This window comes from Tachysurus fulvidraco, chromosome 17 (assembly GCF_022655615.1).
Source record: "Tachysurus fulvidraco isolate hzauxx_2018 chromosome 17, HZAU_PFXX_2.0, whole genome shotgun sequence".
Taxonomy (NCBI): Eukaryota; Metazoa; Chordata; class Actinopteri; order Siluriformes; family Bagridae; genus Tachysurus; species Tachysurus fulvidraco.
Window position 1 is genome coordinate 23,479,984 of NC_062534.1, and position 16,073 is coordinate 23,496,056.

Consider the following 16,073-nt stretch of genomic DNA (forward strand, 5'->3'; position numbering starts at 1 on the left):
TATTGTTTGGCAAAATAAGTTAAACATAAAACTGTTCTGTACATTATTAAATTGGGTTTTATTGAGTTTGGTACAATTTTTAAAATCGTATTACTGTTTTCAGTAATATGTTTAAAATTTGTTTGACTGTGTTTTATATTTCTTTATTAAATGGTGTTTTATTGTGTTCGGTAGATATTTGTAAATTATGTTACTGTTTTCACGATTTTTTAAAAATAATTTTTTTTATTGTGTTTAATTGTGTTCTGTAAAATTGTGTTTGGTTACACATAATTAATTAAATACTTGAAAAAAAGATTGTATCGCAAGACAAAAATTGTATCGCATGTGTGACATAAGTACTTTATTACTTATTTAGAATAACCTAAATATGTCATGTGGTGAATGTGTTCAGGTTTGTAACGATACCTCTGAAAAAAACTGATGGAGAAACTGGTGAGATTCAGAGATTCTGACATTAATACACGTAAAAGTATTTTAATCAATCCATTTGAAGACAAAGTCGTTGTAGTAGGCGATGAAGAGCCAAAGGCTGATAGAGCTATGCGAACTGTATTTGTCCAGCGCAGCCAGCCTGGAACACGTTCCTATGTCGAAGTATGTAAAGAAAAAAAAAAATAGAAATTTATTCTCTGTAAAGATTAAAGATCCTCCTTTTAACCGTGCCAACAGTCATTTTGTGCTCAGTGAAAACAGCAGCCTCTTCGCAGAGCTCTGTTCTCTCTCAGGAACACAAAAAAAACCCTCCACATTAATCAAAAGCTACTCACATCACGTATACTTAACGCGACCTGCTTTCCCCAAGCGCTGTCTAGCATAAAGATCATTTTAGAAGCCAGGAATGTGGAAATGACTTTTAAGACTCCTTCTAAAAAGCTAAGATGAGCTTTGGGTAGCTTGGGCCCAGAACATTTAACCCTTCAACTCCATTCCAATCACTTTTTCCAAAACCACAACCACTGATTTCAGAACGTTTCGGAAGGGAAGATTTGTGAGATGGAGGTCATTTGGAGTCAAAAAGGATGAAAATTTAGAACGCTTTCAGTCATAAAATAAGCGTTCTATCAAATCCATAAATCTTTGTATTTAAGATATGTGAATGAGAGCTTTAACAGGGGAGTGCGATAGATTGATGAAGCAGATACTGTGAGAGCATTAGTTACTGTGAGTCTGTAGGTTACTGTAAGATTGTAAGGTATAACAAAATCATAAGTTATCGTGAGACCATAAGTTACTACAAGATCCTTGCTGATGGCAAGATAGAGCTGCTGCAAGATCATAAGTTACTGTGAGGTAAGTTTCTGTGAGAATGAAAATTACTGCCAGATTGTACATACTGAGAGTTCATATGTTTTCTATGAAAATGTAAAACACTGTGGGATGTTACCACTGTGAGACCATGAGTTACTGCAGGAGCATAAATTACTGTGAGATTGTAAATTACTGTGAGAGAGTAAATTACTGTGAGATTGTAAATTACTGAGATTATAAATTACTGAGATTATAAATTACTGAGATTGTAAATTACTGTGGGATTGTAAATTACTGAGATTATAAATTACTGTAAAAGAGTAAATTACTGAGATTGTAAATTAATGAGATTGTAAATTACTGTGAGATTGTAAATTACTGAGAGAGAGTAAATTACTGAGATTGTAAAATAATTGAGATTGTAAATTATTGTAAAAGAGTAAATTACTGAGATTGTAAATTAATAAGATTGTAAATTACTGTGAGATTATAAATTACTGTGAGAGAGTAAATTACTGAGAATGTAAATTACTGAGATTGTAAATTACTGAGATTGAAAATTACTGTGAAAGAGTAAATTACTGTAAGATTGTAAATTACTGAGATTGTAAATTACTGAGATTATAAATTACTGAGATTATAAATTACTGAGAATGTAAATTACTGAGAGAGAGTAAATTACTGAGATTATAAATTACTGAGATTGTAAATTACTGAGATTATAAATTACTGATATTATAAATTACTGAGAATGTAAATTACTGAGAGAGAGTAAATTACTGAGATTATAAATTACTGAGATTGTAAATTACTGAGAATGTAAATTACTGAGAGAGAGTAAATTACTGAGATTATAAATTACTGAGATTGTAAATTACTGAGATTATAAATTACTGAGATTATAAATTACTGAGAATGTAAATTACTGAGAGAGAGTAAATTACTGAGATTATAAATTACTGAGATTGTAAATTACAGTGAGATTGTAAATTACTGAGATTATAAATTACTGTGAGATTATAAATTACTGAGATTGTAAATTACTGTGAGTTTGTAAATTACTGAGATTGTAAATTACTGAGATTATAAATTACTGAAATTATAAATTACTGTAGGATTGTAAATTACTGTGAGATTATAAATTACTGAGATTGTAAATTACTGTGGGATTGTAAATTACTGAGAGATTATAAATTACTGAGATTGTAAATTACTGAGATTATAAATTACAGAGATTGTAAATTGCTGTGAAAGAGTAAATTACTGAGATTATAAATTACTGAGATTGTAAATTACTGTGAGATTGTAAATTACTGTGAAAGAGTAAATTACTGTAAGATTGTAAATTACTGTGAGGTTGTAAATTACTGAGAGAGAGTAAATTACTGAGATTATAAATTACTGAGAGTTTGTAAATTACTGAGATTATAAATTACTGTGAGAGAGTAAATTACTGAGAATGTAAATTACCGAGATTGTAAATTACTGAGATTGAAAATTACTGTGAAAGAGTTAATTACTGTAAGATTGTAAATTACTGTGAGATTATAAATTACTGAGATTATAAATTATTGAGATTATAAATTACTGTGAGAGAGTAAATTACTGAGAATGTAAATTACCGAGATTGTAAATTACTGCGAGATTATAAATTACTGAGATTATAAATTACTGTGAGATTGTAAATTACTGTGAGATTGTAAATTACTGAGATTGTAAATTACTGTGAGATTGTAAATTACTGAGATTATAAATTACTGTGGGATTGTAAATTACTGTGAGATTGTAAATTACTGTGAAAGAGTAAATTACTGAGATTATAAATTACTGAGATTGTAAATTACTGAGATTGTAAATTACTGAGATTATAAATTACTGAGATTGTAAATTACTGAGATTGTAAATTATTGTGAGTTTGTAAATTACTGAGAGATTGTAAATTACTGAGATTGTAAATTACTGTGAGATTATAAATTACTGTGAGATTGTAAATTACTGAGAGAGAGTAAATTTCTGTGAGCCGATATCTTACTGTGAGCTCGTAGGCAGCTGGTGAGACCTTATTTGCTATACACAATATGTGACACATGATCCAGGTCAGACCTTTCCAGTTATAGCTTGATTATTTCAGTTCTCCTTTATCTACCTATTTACTTACTTAAATGTAATTAAAAAAAGATCATACTACAAAGTGTTTTATCTTCATGCAAAAATTAAACAACGTATCATGATAACTTGGACAATTCAGTGCTTTTTCCACAATGGGTTTGTTGTCTGGTGCCATGTGCCTTGAGTCCTTGTTGTCGTGTGTCGTTTGTTACCTGGTGTTTTCCGTTACACCTGCACAAACACGGATTGGATTTAAACTCGGAAATGAACATTGAAATGTTATTTGTTTTGCATAGATAGTTAAAAAAGTTTAGAATGTGTATTCATATTATTCTTATTATCACCCGGATCATCTCTGTTGAACCCACCAGGGGGCTGTGATTTATTTCTTTTTTTTTTTTAGTCACTAAACTTACTTTCTAGAAACTTCAAAAAACAAGGTTATTTTTTTTTTACAGTGCCTTATTAATGATGAATGGGCTCTAAAACACACCTGGATCGACGGTGTCCCTCCTCATGATGTGGCTCTAAACTGTTTCCACACCAGACTGGGTTTTAATGACGACTAACCAGGAGATTTCATTGCAATCTCGAGCCTAATCATACATCATGATTAATGATTAATTGAGAATAAAAACAGCACCGTTTGAATTTTGGTGTCTGTAATAAGGCAATCCAGACGTTCAGCATAGCCGTGAAAGCTTCGAGGCGGAAATGTGGCTTGTTTTTGACTTTATAGGACTACACAATCTGCCAAAGGGACGAGTTTTGTGCATTTATCGCAGGGTTTCATTAGTTTCTGCAGTCTGGAAATTGTAAAACAGAGTTCCACAGTCCATCGTAATCTTGGTTGAATAATAGGAAGCACATTCTTGTATTTCCATTTAATGTTTTAGAATAGAATCACATACAGTAAGCATTATTTATCATTCTATGGATGAAAATTCAGAATATTCTAGTGTTCAATAAGTGAATAATTCGGAATATTCTATCTTATACAGTAAGCATTGTATTTTAATGAATAACTTTATGAAGTGTCATTTTTTTTAAATAAGCTGAAATTGTTGCAAATCGATGTAGTTTATCAGGAGATTTTTAAAAAATGAAATAAAATACTGATATGAAAAATATTTATGCGACATTTTTCTGGTTGAAAAATTTTTTATACAATGTTTTTTATATAGTTTTTATGTTGTATTTCATGTTCATTCATTCATTCATTCATTCATTCACTCTCTCATCTTCTACCGCTTATCCGAACTTCTCGGGTCACGGGGAGCCTGTGCCTATCTCAGGCGTCATCGGGCATCGAGGCAGGATACACCCTGGACGGAGTGCCGACCCATCATAAGGGCACACACACACTCTCATTCACACACACACTCACACACTACGGACAATTTGCCAGAGATGCCAATCAACCTACCATGCATGTCTTTGGACCGAGGGAGGAAACCGGAGTACCCGGAGGAAACCCCCGAGGCACGGGGAGAACATGCAAACTCCACACACACAAGGCGGAGGCGTGAATTCGTATTTGCATGTATAGAAAATTAGAATGTCGGATGTGACTAAAACAGCTCTGTTGTTTCCTAGGTAATAAATCGTAGGAGATAAAACGTCAAATAAAATAAAAAAATCGCTGACGTAATCAGATCAGACCTACAAAAACAGCTGTGACTAGCTATGACGCATCAGCTTCATGTTTCAAGAAAGGGAGCAGATGTGTAGTGTATTGAAAGAGAGAAGAGCGAGAGAGAGAGTGAGAGAAAGAGAGAGAGAGAGAGACAGAGAGAGAGAGAGGGAAAGAGAGAAAGAACAAAAGAGAGAGAGAGAGAGAGAGAGAGAGAGAGAGAGAGAGAGAGAGAGAGAGAGAGAGAGAGAGAGAGAGAGAGAGAGAGAGAGAGAGAGAGAGAGAGACCTTAAAATGTCTGTCTGACTCCCTGATTGAGGTGCAGCCCCAGTCCTAGTTAGTCATGGTCCTGGACATTCGTGTCACACGTCCTTCTGTTTTTGCATTTTCTTACCTGAAAAGTGGTCATGAAATGCAAAAACAGAAGGATGTGTGACACAAATGTCCAGGAAAACTGGGGCAGATTCTCCAATATATTCAGAAACATTTACCAGCCTGTGTTGTCATAAAACTGTATGAAGTTGCACCTGAGACTACTGATGCACTGCAAAAGGCAAAATGTCGTCATATCGACTTACGGTAGATTTGAAAACTGTTTTTAACTACTGTACCTGTTATCTTTGTAGTTTTACAGCCCTGTTTTACATGTCCCTAATGCACTGTTCCACACAACTCTATATTTACATCTATAAATATTCCTTCATCTTGCCTTGTACAAAAAGCAAACCAAGAGCCAGATCACCAAGTTCAGATAAATAAATTCCAAAAACTTTTATATTAACTCGGTTTCTCTAGTGTTCTTGTCACGTCCACAGCCTACCGAGTGCAATCTAATAATGGTCCAAACCCATTTACTTATACCTCCAAGCTGTATGTGAAAGCTGCTCCTCTGAGCCCATGGGTCTGTCTGCAGCCGTTAGATGGACCCAGGTTGAGAAATATTTGTAAATTATACTTCTTACTTTGCCCTGAGGCATTAAAGTGAATTATTGAAGAGAACATCTTCATTATTAGTGTTTTTTCTCTGGGCTCAAAGGAAAACCGCTTCGGGGACAGAAATAATATTCTCTCTCACACACAGCAAAGTTTCATAAAGAGCCCAAAACACAAAATACACATTAAACTCCTATACACACACACACACACACACACACACACACACACACACACACACACACACACACACACACCCATATATATATATATATAAAACAAACCAAGCTGTCTATTTATTAATTCTAAACTGTATTAAAACAACACATTTAATATTTTGGATTTTATTGAAAATATATTTTAATCATTATCTATTATTATGCCAGTTCCATGGGAAAACAACAATAATAATAACAATAATTACTATTGTAATTATTATTGTTGTTGTCATTATAATCATTATTATCAATATTATTATTATTATTATTACTATTGTAATTATTATTATTTTCATTATTATCTAATTATTGTTGTTGTTATTATTGTTATTATCGTTATTATTTTTGTTGTTATCATTATTATTATTATTATTACTAGTATTATTGTTTTTATTTTTTGTTGTTATTATTATTATTATTATTATTATTATTATTATTATTATTATTATTGAATAAGTAAATGCAGCAACACTGCCACCGTGTGGCCACGTGAAAACGTGCGTCGTTGTTTTGCATTTAACATTGAATTAATTAATTTGAAATGTGTTTACTTGTTTGTACTTAATATTTTATTTATATATTTTGCACAAATTGTATAAAACCTTTTCAGATTGAAAACTGTTAGGAATGTTTGTGTTAGCGGTTTTTGTTTCTTCCGGGACGATTTTGTAGACGGACCAGAAGCATCAGGCGGTCAAACATAACCGAAAACAGGTCGAACGAGTTTCTTTTTAAACCCACCGCATTTGGCTCGGATTATGTCTCCCGCTGCACTGAGATTAGCTGCGGAATGTTGTAGCTTTAACAGATTTATAAATATCAGGACATTTTTGCGACCGCTTCAGATTTCGGAGAGAAACTTGTCCGGTTCCGGTGGCGTGAAGGATTCTGGGGAAAAGGCGTTCGACGTTTCTTTACTGGAGTTCCTTGTGTGTCCTCTGTCTAAAAAACCTCTCAGGTAGGTGTTTTATCTGCAGTAAACACTTTCAGTCCCGACATCGCATCGTGAGAGAGAAGTGTTTAATATAAACATAATATAATATAAAGTGTTTAATATAAACATAATATAAAGTGTTTAATATAAACATAATATAAAGTGTTTAATATAAACATAATATAAAGTGTTTAATATAAACATAATATAATATAAAGTGTTTAATATAAAACTCTACAGTTAGAAATAATGATTTCTGTGTGAATCAGTGTGTTTGTGTGGAGGTGAAGAACTGGGGCCCTGACTCTGAGCCCCGACTCTGAGTTTTGACACAGAGCCCAGATACCGAGAACCGACACAGATCCCCGACTCTGAGCCCCGACACCGATCCCCGACACCGAGCCCGGACTCTGATCCCCGACACCGAGCCCGGACTCTGATCCCCGACACCGATCCCCGACTCTGATCCCCGACACCGAGCCCGGACTCTGATCCCCGACACCGAGCCCGGACTCTGATCCCCGACTCTGAGCCCCGACACCGATCCCCGAAACCGAGCCCCGACTCTGATCCCCGACACCGAGCCCCGACACCAAGCCCCGACTCCGAGCCCCGACACCGAGCTCTGCCTCCCGCCCCTGACACCACCCCACTGAACACCTTTGGGATGAACTGGAGTCTTGTAAAACGTCTGTTTGGGTTCACAAGGACACAAGATTCATGCTGAGGATGATTTGCTAGTTGTAGTTTTCATTTACAATTTGTATTAAGACTTTTGGGACATCCTGTAGATTTAACTGTGTAATGAATATGCTTTCTGACTACAGGTCTGTTGTCTGTGTTTTTATTTTTTAAAGATACAACGAAACAACAAACGAACTAATCAACGAAGAGCTTGGCATTGCGTATCCCATTCTAGATGGCATCCCGAATATGATTCCTCAGGATGCACGCCTGATCCAGAACACCGAAGGGGCTGAAAAACCGACTTCGTCTTAAACCGAGAGTTTGTCTGCTCACACACACACACACACACACACACACACTCACCCAGACAGGCAAAATGCTGTTCTCTCTGTCTACGGTCACGGTTTTAGTCCCCGTCCTGTCCTTACTGGGCCTCCTGTACTCCTCAAGCGTTGATGAAAACTTCCCACAGGGCTGCACAGACACCACCAGTGTGTGTTTTTTTAGTCTGTTGTTGCCCGTCACTATTCCCGTGTACGTCTTTTTCTATCTGTGGAAATGGATGGGAATCAAGCTGTTCCGGCACAACTGAGAGATGTAAATAAAGTTTTCTTTAAACAGGAAATGTGTTCAAACGTGTGTTCTTACTAACATCCCAATTTAAAATGTTTTCTTACGTGTTACATTTGGTTCTTACACGTGGTTCGTAGATGGTCGGTTAAAACGGGTGCGTTTTATTACTTCCACCAGTTCTCACTGTCAAACCTTTTAGAAGTTTCAGCTACAGCTTTTGAGTGAGACAAAGAAAAATGCATCCATCCATCCATCAGACCCAAACACCTGCAAATTATTCCCTCTGATAGATCAGTGGTTTGTTCCCTTTCTAAAAAGACCAAATGCTTAAAAAAAGAAAAGTCTAAACACAAATTTTGCCTTAATTCATTAAAGCCTTTCCTGAATGAATGCTGGATATTTGCAAAAAAAATTTTTTTCCTTTTGTTTGTGCTTATTGTATTGAGGTTGAAAAACATCACCACACACACGATGTACACCGACTGCCAAATATTTGTCATTGTTTTTATTGCTGTTAAATTATTATAACTTCTAAAACGGTTCTAAAATCACAGTGTGAGCAAATTATGAACGTGTGTCTAATGAAAGTGCTAAAGATATTAAACATGTTTTTAAACAGTTATCAGTTCAACAAAACTTTTCACTTTTATATCGTTTAACCAGAAGCGCATTTGACTTGCAGATTATATAGAATATATTTTAATATAAGGCTCCCTAGAATATAAAATAAACTGAAACGGAACAAAGTGAACTTGGTAATAATGAACTTAAAATATTTTACCTCGATAACAAACACACAGACCAGAATGAATTATTTTTAACTTATTTGATGTTGTCATGGCTTCTTCTTCTCGATGCTTCCTGCTAATTTCATGAGCGGCGACAACGGCTTTGGCGAATCCGCCTCTCCCTTCAGCTTGAAGAAGAAGGACTCGTTGAGCCGCGTCTGAACCACTTTCAGCTGAGACAGGTCGGCTTTGCTCTTTAAATGCGAGTCGCCGTCGTCGATCTGCGTCGGGTTTGTGACGTTCGGGTCAGGGATACGCTCATCTCCGGACGCTCGCCTGACGGCTTCTCGCCGAGGTCTTTTCGGCAGGCTCAGGTCCATCGGTTCTTCTGTGCTTGTGCTCTGTTGACGGAACCTGAGAGAAGTAGCGAGGAGAGGAGAAGTGAAGAAGTTTTCCGTCTGAGTAAAAGCATCATGTTTGTGACCGTGTGACAGCTTCCTTAGTGGTGATGGGTGATATGATGGATGATGTGGACACAATGGTTTCTTTGGTAATGACTGAGGCTCTGGACATGACCATTTCCTTGGCGATGATGATGATGATGATGTATAAGACTGGGGTTCTGGAGATGACAGCTTCTTTGCTGATGATGCTATAAAGGCCTGAGGCTCTGAACATGACCTGTTCCTTGTTAATGGCACTGTATAAGTCTGATGTACTGGATATGAATGCTTCTTTGTTAATGATGCTGTAGAAGCTTGAGGATCTGGACATGATGATGTATAATACTGATGTTCTGGACATAATTGTTTCCTTGGCATTGACTCTGTATAAGACTGAGGTTCTCTAGATGATTCCTTTCCTGATGATGCTGTATAGGACCGAGGCTCTGGACGTATCTCTGTGTAACCGTGAAGTTCTAGAGCTTCCTCAGCACTCGTACTGCTGCAGAGGTCTATGTAAGGATCTGAGAACGTCTTCTGTGTGATGAAAAGATCTTGGCTGTTGATATCATCAGACGTAGTTTGAGACTCCGTGCCATTTTCTTCCATGGCCGGCTTGCTGTGACGTCCATCTGCAGGAGATCTGGCGTTAGAGTGCTGGTTTTGAAAGATGTCTCTCACCACAGAAGGATCTTGTAGTGGTTTAGGTTCTAGCAACACCGGCGGCAGGTTAAAAACGACTCTCTTTTTATGTTTCTTCTCTTTTCGTATTAAGCTTTTAACCGGCCGCACCGCTTCCTGTTCACCAGGTCGTGAGCGGACGCCATCTTTGGCCGCTCGTGTGTCCGCAACACCGCAGGTTTTCCTGTTGAGCTTGTTTCGCTTTGACAGTTTGAGGTTTTTATTCTGTGTCAGAAAAAACTCTTCGTTCAAACTGCAATCGTGTTTCTTTTTTCTTTTCTTCTTCTTGATCTCCGGCCAGTCTGCAGTGAAGTTCGTGTCGCAAATGTCAGAGTAATCCTTCAGACTCTGTTTACCTTTTGGCTTTGATTTATGTTTATCCGATTTTTCCTTTTTTGGTTTCTTGACCTTTTTTTTCTTGTGTTTTTTGGGGTCATCCAAACAAGTGTTGGCTAACGGCATGCTCCCTGACACCTTCACAGAAGCCATCTCGTTCTGCAAGATAAAAAAATGTTGATTAGTAAACCTCCTTATTGGTATTTCCCATGAGCACAAACTGGAAATTTGTAAATGTACTAAATTCCTCTTCGTTAAGAGGCTTTCCAGATTACAGAAAAACTGGAATTGTGAATGAATAAAACTGGATTATGAAGCAAAACTGCTGTAGGAAATATATAGTTAACCTAATAGACATCCGGTGTAGTGGATATTCAGGTAAAAAATGTTCATTAACTATCACACTGATAGTCTTACACATGGTTAAAAGACAGAGATATCACACACACACACACACACACACACACGTTATTGTCTGTTAGACTGTTCGCTCCCTCATGGAGTTATCACATGGTGTAAAATCGTGCTCTGTGTCTCTGTTACCACTATTAGTAGTGGTAATTACAGGTAAATACTTGCTTGTGAGGGATTCAATTATGTCCAGAACACGATGCCCAGATCATGCTTTTATATGAGCCGGGCTCAGATTGTCCAAAACATTTCACTGATTAAAGCTCCAGCTAAAATGTCTGACTTCCATGGCCTCTTTCTCAAGCACTGCATATCACAGAGACATCGCTCTGGGGTCCATGTGGTGGTTGATGCAGGGCTGTCGAGTGTCACGCATTAACGCGACAGTCACGCATTTGGGTCTTTTCTCACGCTCTCCTGCCACACATCGTATTTCTCACACAGAAAAACTTTTTGACTATTTATCATATATTTAATAAGCCGCAGCGCCCAAAACGTATCAGTCCGCACCGCCGTCTCTATGGAACCGGGCAGGAATCGAGCGCGTCTCCCCTGGAGTTCTTAGTCGAGCCTGACACTTATCAGCCAATCAAAAAAAAGAGGCTACACAACAGCCAATCAGAAAATAGCACTATTGTATCTGGGTAAGATTTAACACAACAACCAATGAAGAACAAAACATACATTAGTGATGGTATTTTTGATGGTCGGTTTGAACAAAACCTCAACACGAAACAGCTCGTCTCCGGACGGGACATCGTCCTCAATCATGACCCTAAATGTAGCTGGGCTTGAGCCGAACTGTTTTATATGGGAGCAACATTACAAATGATAAAGGTGTCCAAAAAGGCGATCTCTCTCTCACACACTCACACACACACACACACACACACACACACACACACACACACACACACACACACACACACACACACACACACTCACTCACTCTAATAAATGGAAATTGAACAAATACTTTGTATTTGGTTAAAATGTGGTCAGTGATCCTGGTGAAACACAATTATTTTTATTTTATTTTTTATTGGGGGGGGGGGTCGGGGGGTCGCTGGGGTGATGGAAATGTCACTCTTGGCTTTCTTCAAACCTTGAGAACCCTGTTGGTGTGATATCAGACTATCCATTGCTTCATTATCTCAGACAAAACGTGGTTTCAGAACAGCAGCACATTCTTCCTTATAAGGACATGCTCCATCTTTGAACTCAATGTAGCCCCTGTTGTGACGTCACACCTAGTATATATAGTATAGATACTTTTTAGTACGTGACGCGTTTTAAGTGTAACGTTGCCGTTTTGTATCAATACACTCGGCTAATATCGTGTGTTCGTTAGCGTTTCGGTTTCATTTCAGTGAATTTGTCGTATTTTGTAGCTTATTCGCGTTGTAAAGCTTACTTTAAAGCACAAAAGTTACTCGATAATGAACTAATTAAAAGTCTGACAGGAAAATGTGACGCTATAAAAGTAGCTCAATTACGACTCCTGCTTTAAAATAACAGAGAATACAAAGTAATAAACGCGCAAAAAAAGCCACTAAACACTAAACCAGACAGGGTTTAATTGTAAAATAAACTGTTATAAGAAGTGGGAAAAAAAAGGAAATAAATTTACCTGTCGGACATCAGCACGGTGTGCAATTATGTAGCACTCGCCCTCTTCTGTCATTGCGCATGCGCAGTCTAGTCATAACGCGGTGAAACATCGAAGTGCACAAGTTTTCGCCCCCAATAAATGCTGGAAAATATACAGTAGAAACATCCCTCCGTTGTTGTACTTTATCTACAATACTGTGCTTGTTTGTTTTACTCCTGGGCCTTAAGTTAAAATACTACAGAAATGATTTAATTTAATTTAATTTAGTATTTTATTTGTTATTCAGTTCTTTGCAGCTACTTTGACATGCTTTAAAAAAATTATCTGGAAGTGAAATTTAGATATTTTTACACGGAAATTTTGTATTATTTCGTGTTATCCGGTCGTCTTGTAATATCATTCATTCATTCATTCATTCATTCATTCATTCATTCATTTACTTACTTACTTACTTACTTACTTACTTACTTACTTACTTACTTACTTACTTACTTACTTACTTACTTGCTTGCTTGCTTACTTACTATAATTGCTGAGACAATTTGCCTTCTGGGGCAATAGAGTAGACTGTGATGTTAAGTACAGTGTCCACACAGCACTAACCCCCATAGTGGCCCATCTTTCTCTTCAAAAGTGAAAAAATCAATTTTTATTTGTCACATACACCTACATACAGGGTACGACATGCAGTGAAATGCTTTTTGCAACTGTCTGGTATATAAGCATAAAAAAGGGAATGTAATTTAGGATAATAATAAAAAAATAAACCAAAACCAAAAGGAGATAGATAAATAAAAAAGTATAAACTATATAAAAAACTATATAAAGTATTAAAATATAAGTGGAGAAATAATGTATATACATAAATATACATATACATAAATGTGTATGTTTTTTTAAAGATTGTCCTTAAAGTGTCCAGGTGCAGTATGGTGTGTAAATAGTGTATATAGTGTGTAAAGTGGCACTGTGCTGTGCAAGTCTAGAGTTATAGTGTCAGTGCAAAAAAAAAAAAAGTGTGCATAAAAACATTGTAGATGGAGAGAGAGGTCCAGTACTACAGTAGATCCTGGGTGTTTCTTGATTTAGACTCCGAATGGCCTGCGGGAAGAACGTACTTACGTTATATCCTGTGTGAGATTAAACTAATTAACCACAAAAGAACATTATTTTCCTAACCTTGGGTGCCAATATTTTTGTGACTAACTATGTTCTTATTTAGGACATACAGCTCTCATACAAAAGCTTTGAGAAGACTTTCTTTCCGCTTCCTCTCGCATACACCCATCCTAATAATAAGCTCTACTTAGGATCAGTCTATATGTATATTTTGTAGAGGAAACGCAAGGCAATGATTTATTTAAGTAGTAGATCAACAAAGTGCTAATGCGAGTTGATTGGTGAAGTCAGACAGTGTCTCGTCTGTTCGGACCATCAGGGAAAGTTCATCCTACCACCTGGGTGTGGGACAGAGATTTAATTTAATTCGATTTTATTTGTATAGAATTTTTAACAAAGAACGTTGTCACAAAGCAGGTTTACAGAAATATGTACATCATATATAAATGGTTCCCTATATATAAGATATGATAGGAGGAGGAAATCTTGAGAGGATCCAGACTCGGAAGAGAACCGGTCCTCGTCTGGGTGACACCGGATTACAGAGCGATTATAAATCATTTTCAGTAATGTGCAACCAGGAATTTGATTCTAGTTTATTTAAGTTATCGACTGTTCTTTGATGGAGACTTGAATGCAAACCTGTAGAATAGTCCTGATGAATGTCTGCCTCGTACCTTAAGCGACGGTGCAATACAGTACTTTTACTTTTTGTACTTTTTGTGTTTTGAATCACTTTTTTAGTTAGTTTTTCTGGGGGTTTTTTTGTGTTTGTTTCACAAAAAAACACATTAACCGTTCATTGGTTGTGAATCGGGGGGGCACGGTGGCTTAGTGGTTAGCACGTTCGCCTCACACCTCCAGGGTTGGGGGTTCGATTCCCGCCTCCGCCTTGTGTGTGTGGAGTTTGCATGTTCTCCCCGTGCCTCGGGGGTTTTCTCCGGGTACTCCGGTTTCCTCCCCCGGTCCAAAGACATGCATGGTAGGTTGATTGGCATCTCTGGAAAATTGTCCGGAGTGTGTGTGTGTGTGAGTGAATGAGAGTGTGTGTGTGTGCACTGTGATGGGTTGGCACTCCATCCAGGGTGTATCCTGCCTCGATGCCCGATGACGCCTGAGATAGGCACAGGCTCCCTGTGACCCGAGCCCGGTAAGCGGTAGAAAATGAGTGAGTGAATGAATGGTTGTGAATCCTTAGAGTTTTTCAGTGAATCATGTGGGCTGTGTTTATTTTGAAAGGATATCCCATGTATGACTTTGGTCTTGGTGCTGATGATGTATCTGACCTCTGTATTCTGTTTGCTCTTTGGCGTTCTTTCTCCTGGTGTGAACCCTAATCGGTTTGACCAAGCCCTCTTTTATCATTGTACTGTACCTCTTCCAAATGGATCCTCACTCTGCCTCCTTGAGCCCCGCACCTTTTTCTTTAGTCTTTCTTTTTTTTTTTTTTTAGTAAAATTGGACAGGATGTGCACTCCATCCAGGGTGTATCCTGCCTCAATGCCCGATGACGCCTGAGATAGGCACAGGCTCCCCCGTGACCCGAGAAGTTCGAATAAGCGGTAGATAATGAATGAATGAATGAATGAATGAATGGACAGGATGTAAGACACTATAGACACTGCAAAGAAGTGTAACATGTTCATGCATACATTGTTGTTGGACTGGAACCGTATCCAGAAATCCTCCAGAAGAAGAGTTTCAGTAGCTGTTCCGTTACGCCTCAGAATCTTACTTACAGTATCAATCGTCTGGATCGTTCGGTTTCCATGTTTCTGTTTACCGAAAAAAATTGAAAACATCACAATGTGAAATTTACATGTATTAATAAATGTATCTTTTTCTGGCTTTAAAATGAAGGGTGTACAAACCTTTGCACTCCGTGGTATATCTGTGATCCTGTGAATTTGTGAGCATAGTTGGCATGGAAATAAGGCGTGACAACATGAGCTCCATTTGGTCCTGTGAGTCAGTGCTCTCTCCTGTCTCCTCCTCTCTGCGTCACCGGGTTCGGTTTCCTGTCCCAGTCGTGACTTTCTCACAAAAGGGGGCACTCTACGCTTTATTGTGGGAAAATGTCTTGAAGCAGCTTAAAGCGGTATCACGTCAGCCAACAATAGCTGACATGATTTCCACCACTGGTCCTGTCAAGCTTCAGGGAGAATGTGTTTTGTGGAAACTCGCTCACTCTCTCTCTCTCTCTCACAGCAAGACTCCTTCAAAACGACCGAAACTCACTACTTCTGATTCACGTGTAAAAATAAAACGTTGTTAATCTTCCCTGCAGATGGGTGCAGATTATTCTGTGTGGATTTTACTGTCATTTTGTATTATCTTTTGTTTAAAGTTCTAATTATAGACCGATCTCTTCAGGTATGTTTGATAATCGACATTGTCTCAAAGCA

The 16,073-nt window shown here is 37.5% G+C and overlaps 2 protein-coding genes across 3 annotated transcripts; one reads left to right on the forward strand and one right to left on the reverse strand.

The window, feature by feature from the left end:
* The first annotated feature begins 6,800 nt into the window (after positions 1–6,800).
* Positions 6,801–8,390, forward strand: zgc:162634 (uncharacterized protein LOC555881 homolog). Of its 2 annotated transcripts, none has more exons than XM_027136046.2 (2): positions 6,801–7,102; positions 7,936–8,390. In XM_027136046.2, exons 1-2 carry the CDS (start codon positions 6,903–6,905, stop codon positions 8,075–8,077), a joined length of 342 nt encoding a protein of 113 aa, XP_026991847.2. In that variant the 5' UTR covers positions 6,801–6,902; the 3' UTR covers positions 8,078–8,390. The 2 variants fall into 2 exon arrangements, with proteins under 2 accessions (XP_026991847.2, XP_026991857.1); XM_027136056.2 differs by having other exon boundaries at positions 6,865–7,102.
* Positions 8,391–8,821: 431 nt separating this feature from the next.
* On the reverse strand, positions 8,822–12,703 carry si:ch211-176l24.4. Its single transcript, XM_027136033.2, has 2 exons — positions 12,568–12,703; positions 8,822–10,685 (listed from the first exon to the last, which is right to left on the reverse strand). The coding sequence occupies exons 1-2, from the start codon at positions 12,619–12,621 to the stop codon at positions 9,174–9,176; spliced, it is 1,566 nt and encodes a 521-aa protein (XP_026991834.2). The 5' UTR covers positions 12,622–12,703; the 3' UTR covers positions 8,822–9,173.
* Positions 12,704–16,073: the final 3,370 nt, after the last annotated feature.

What these genes read in the sequence shown, in the direction of transcription:
- si:ch211-176l24.4 (XM_027136033.2), bottom strand. Translation starts at nt 12,621, where the DNA reads ATGACAGAAGAGGGCGAGTGCTACATAATTGCACACCGTGCTGATGTC. An exon ending in ACCGTGCTGATGTCCGACAG is followed by an intron (nt 10,686 to 12,567) that starts GTAAATTTATTT and finishes TTTATCTTGCAG; the next exon opens with AACGAGATGGCTTCTGTGAA.
- zgc:162634 (XM_027136046.2), top strand. Translation starts at nt 6,903, where the DNA reads ATGTCTCCCGCTGCACTGAGATTAGCTGCGGAATGTTGTAGCTTTAAC. An exon ending in CTGTCTAAAAAACCTCTCAG is followed by an intron (nt 7,103 to 7,935) that starts GTAGGTGTTTTA and finishes TATTTTTTAAAG; the next exon opens with ATACAACGAAACAACAAACG.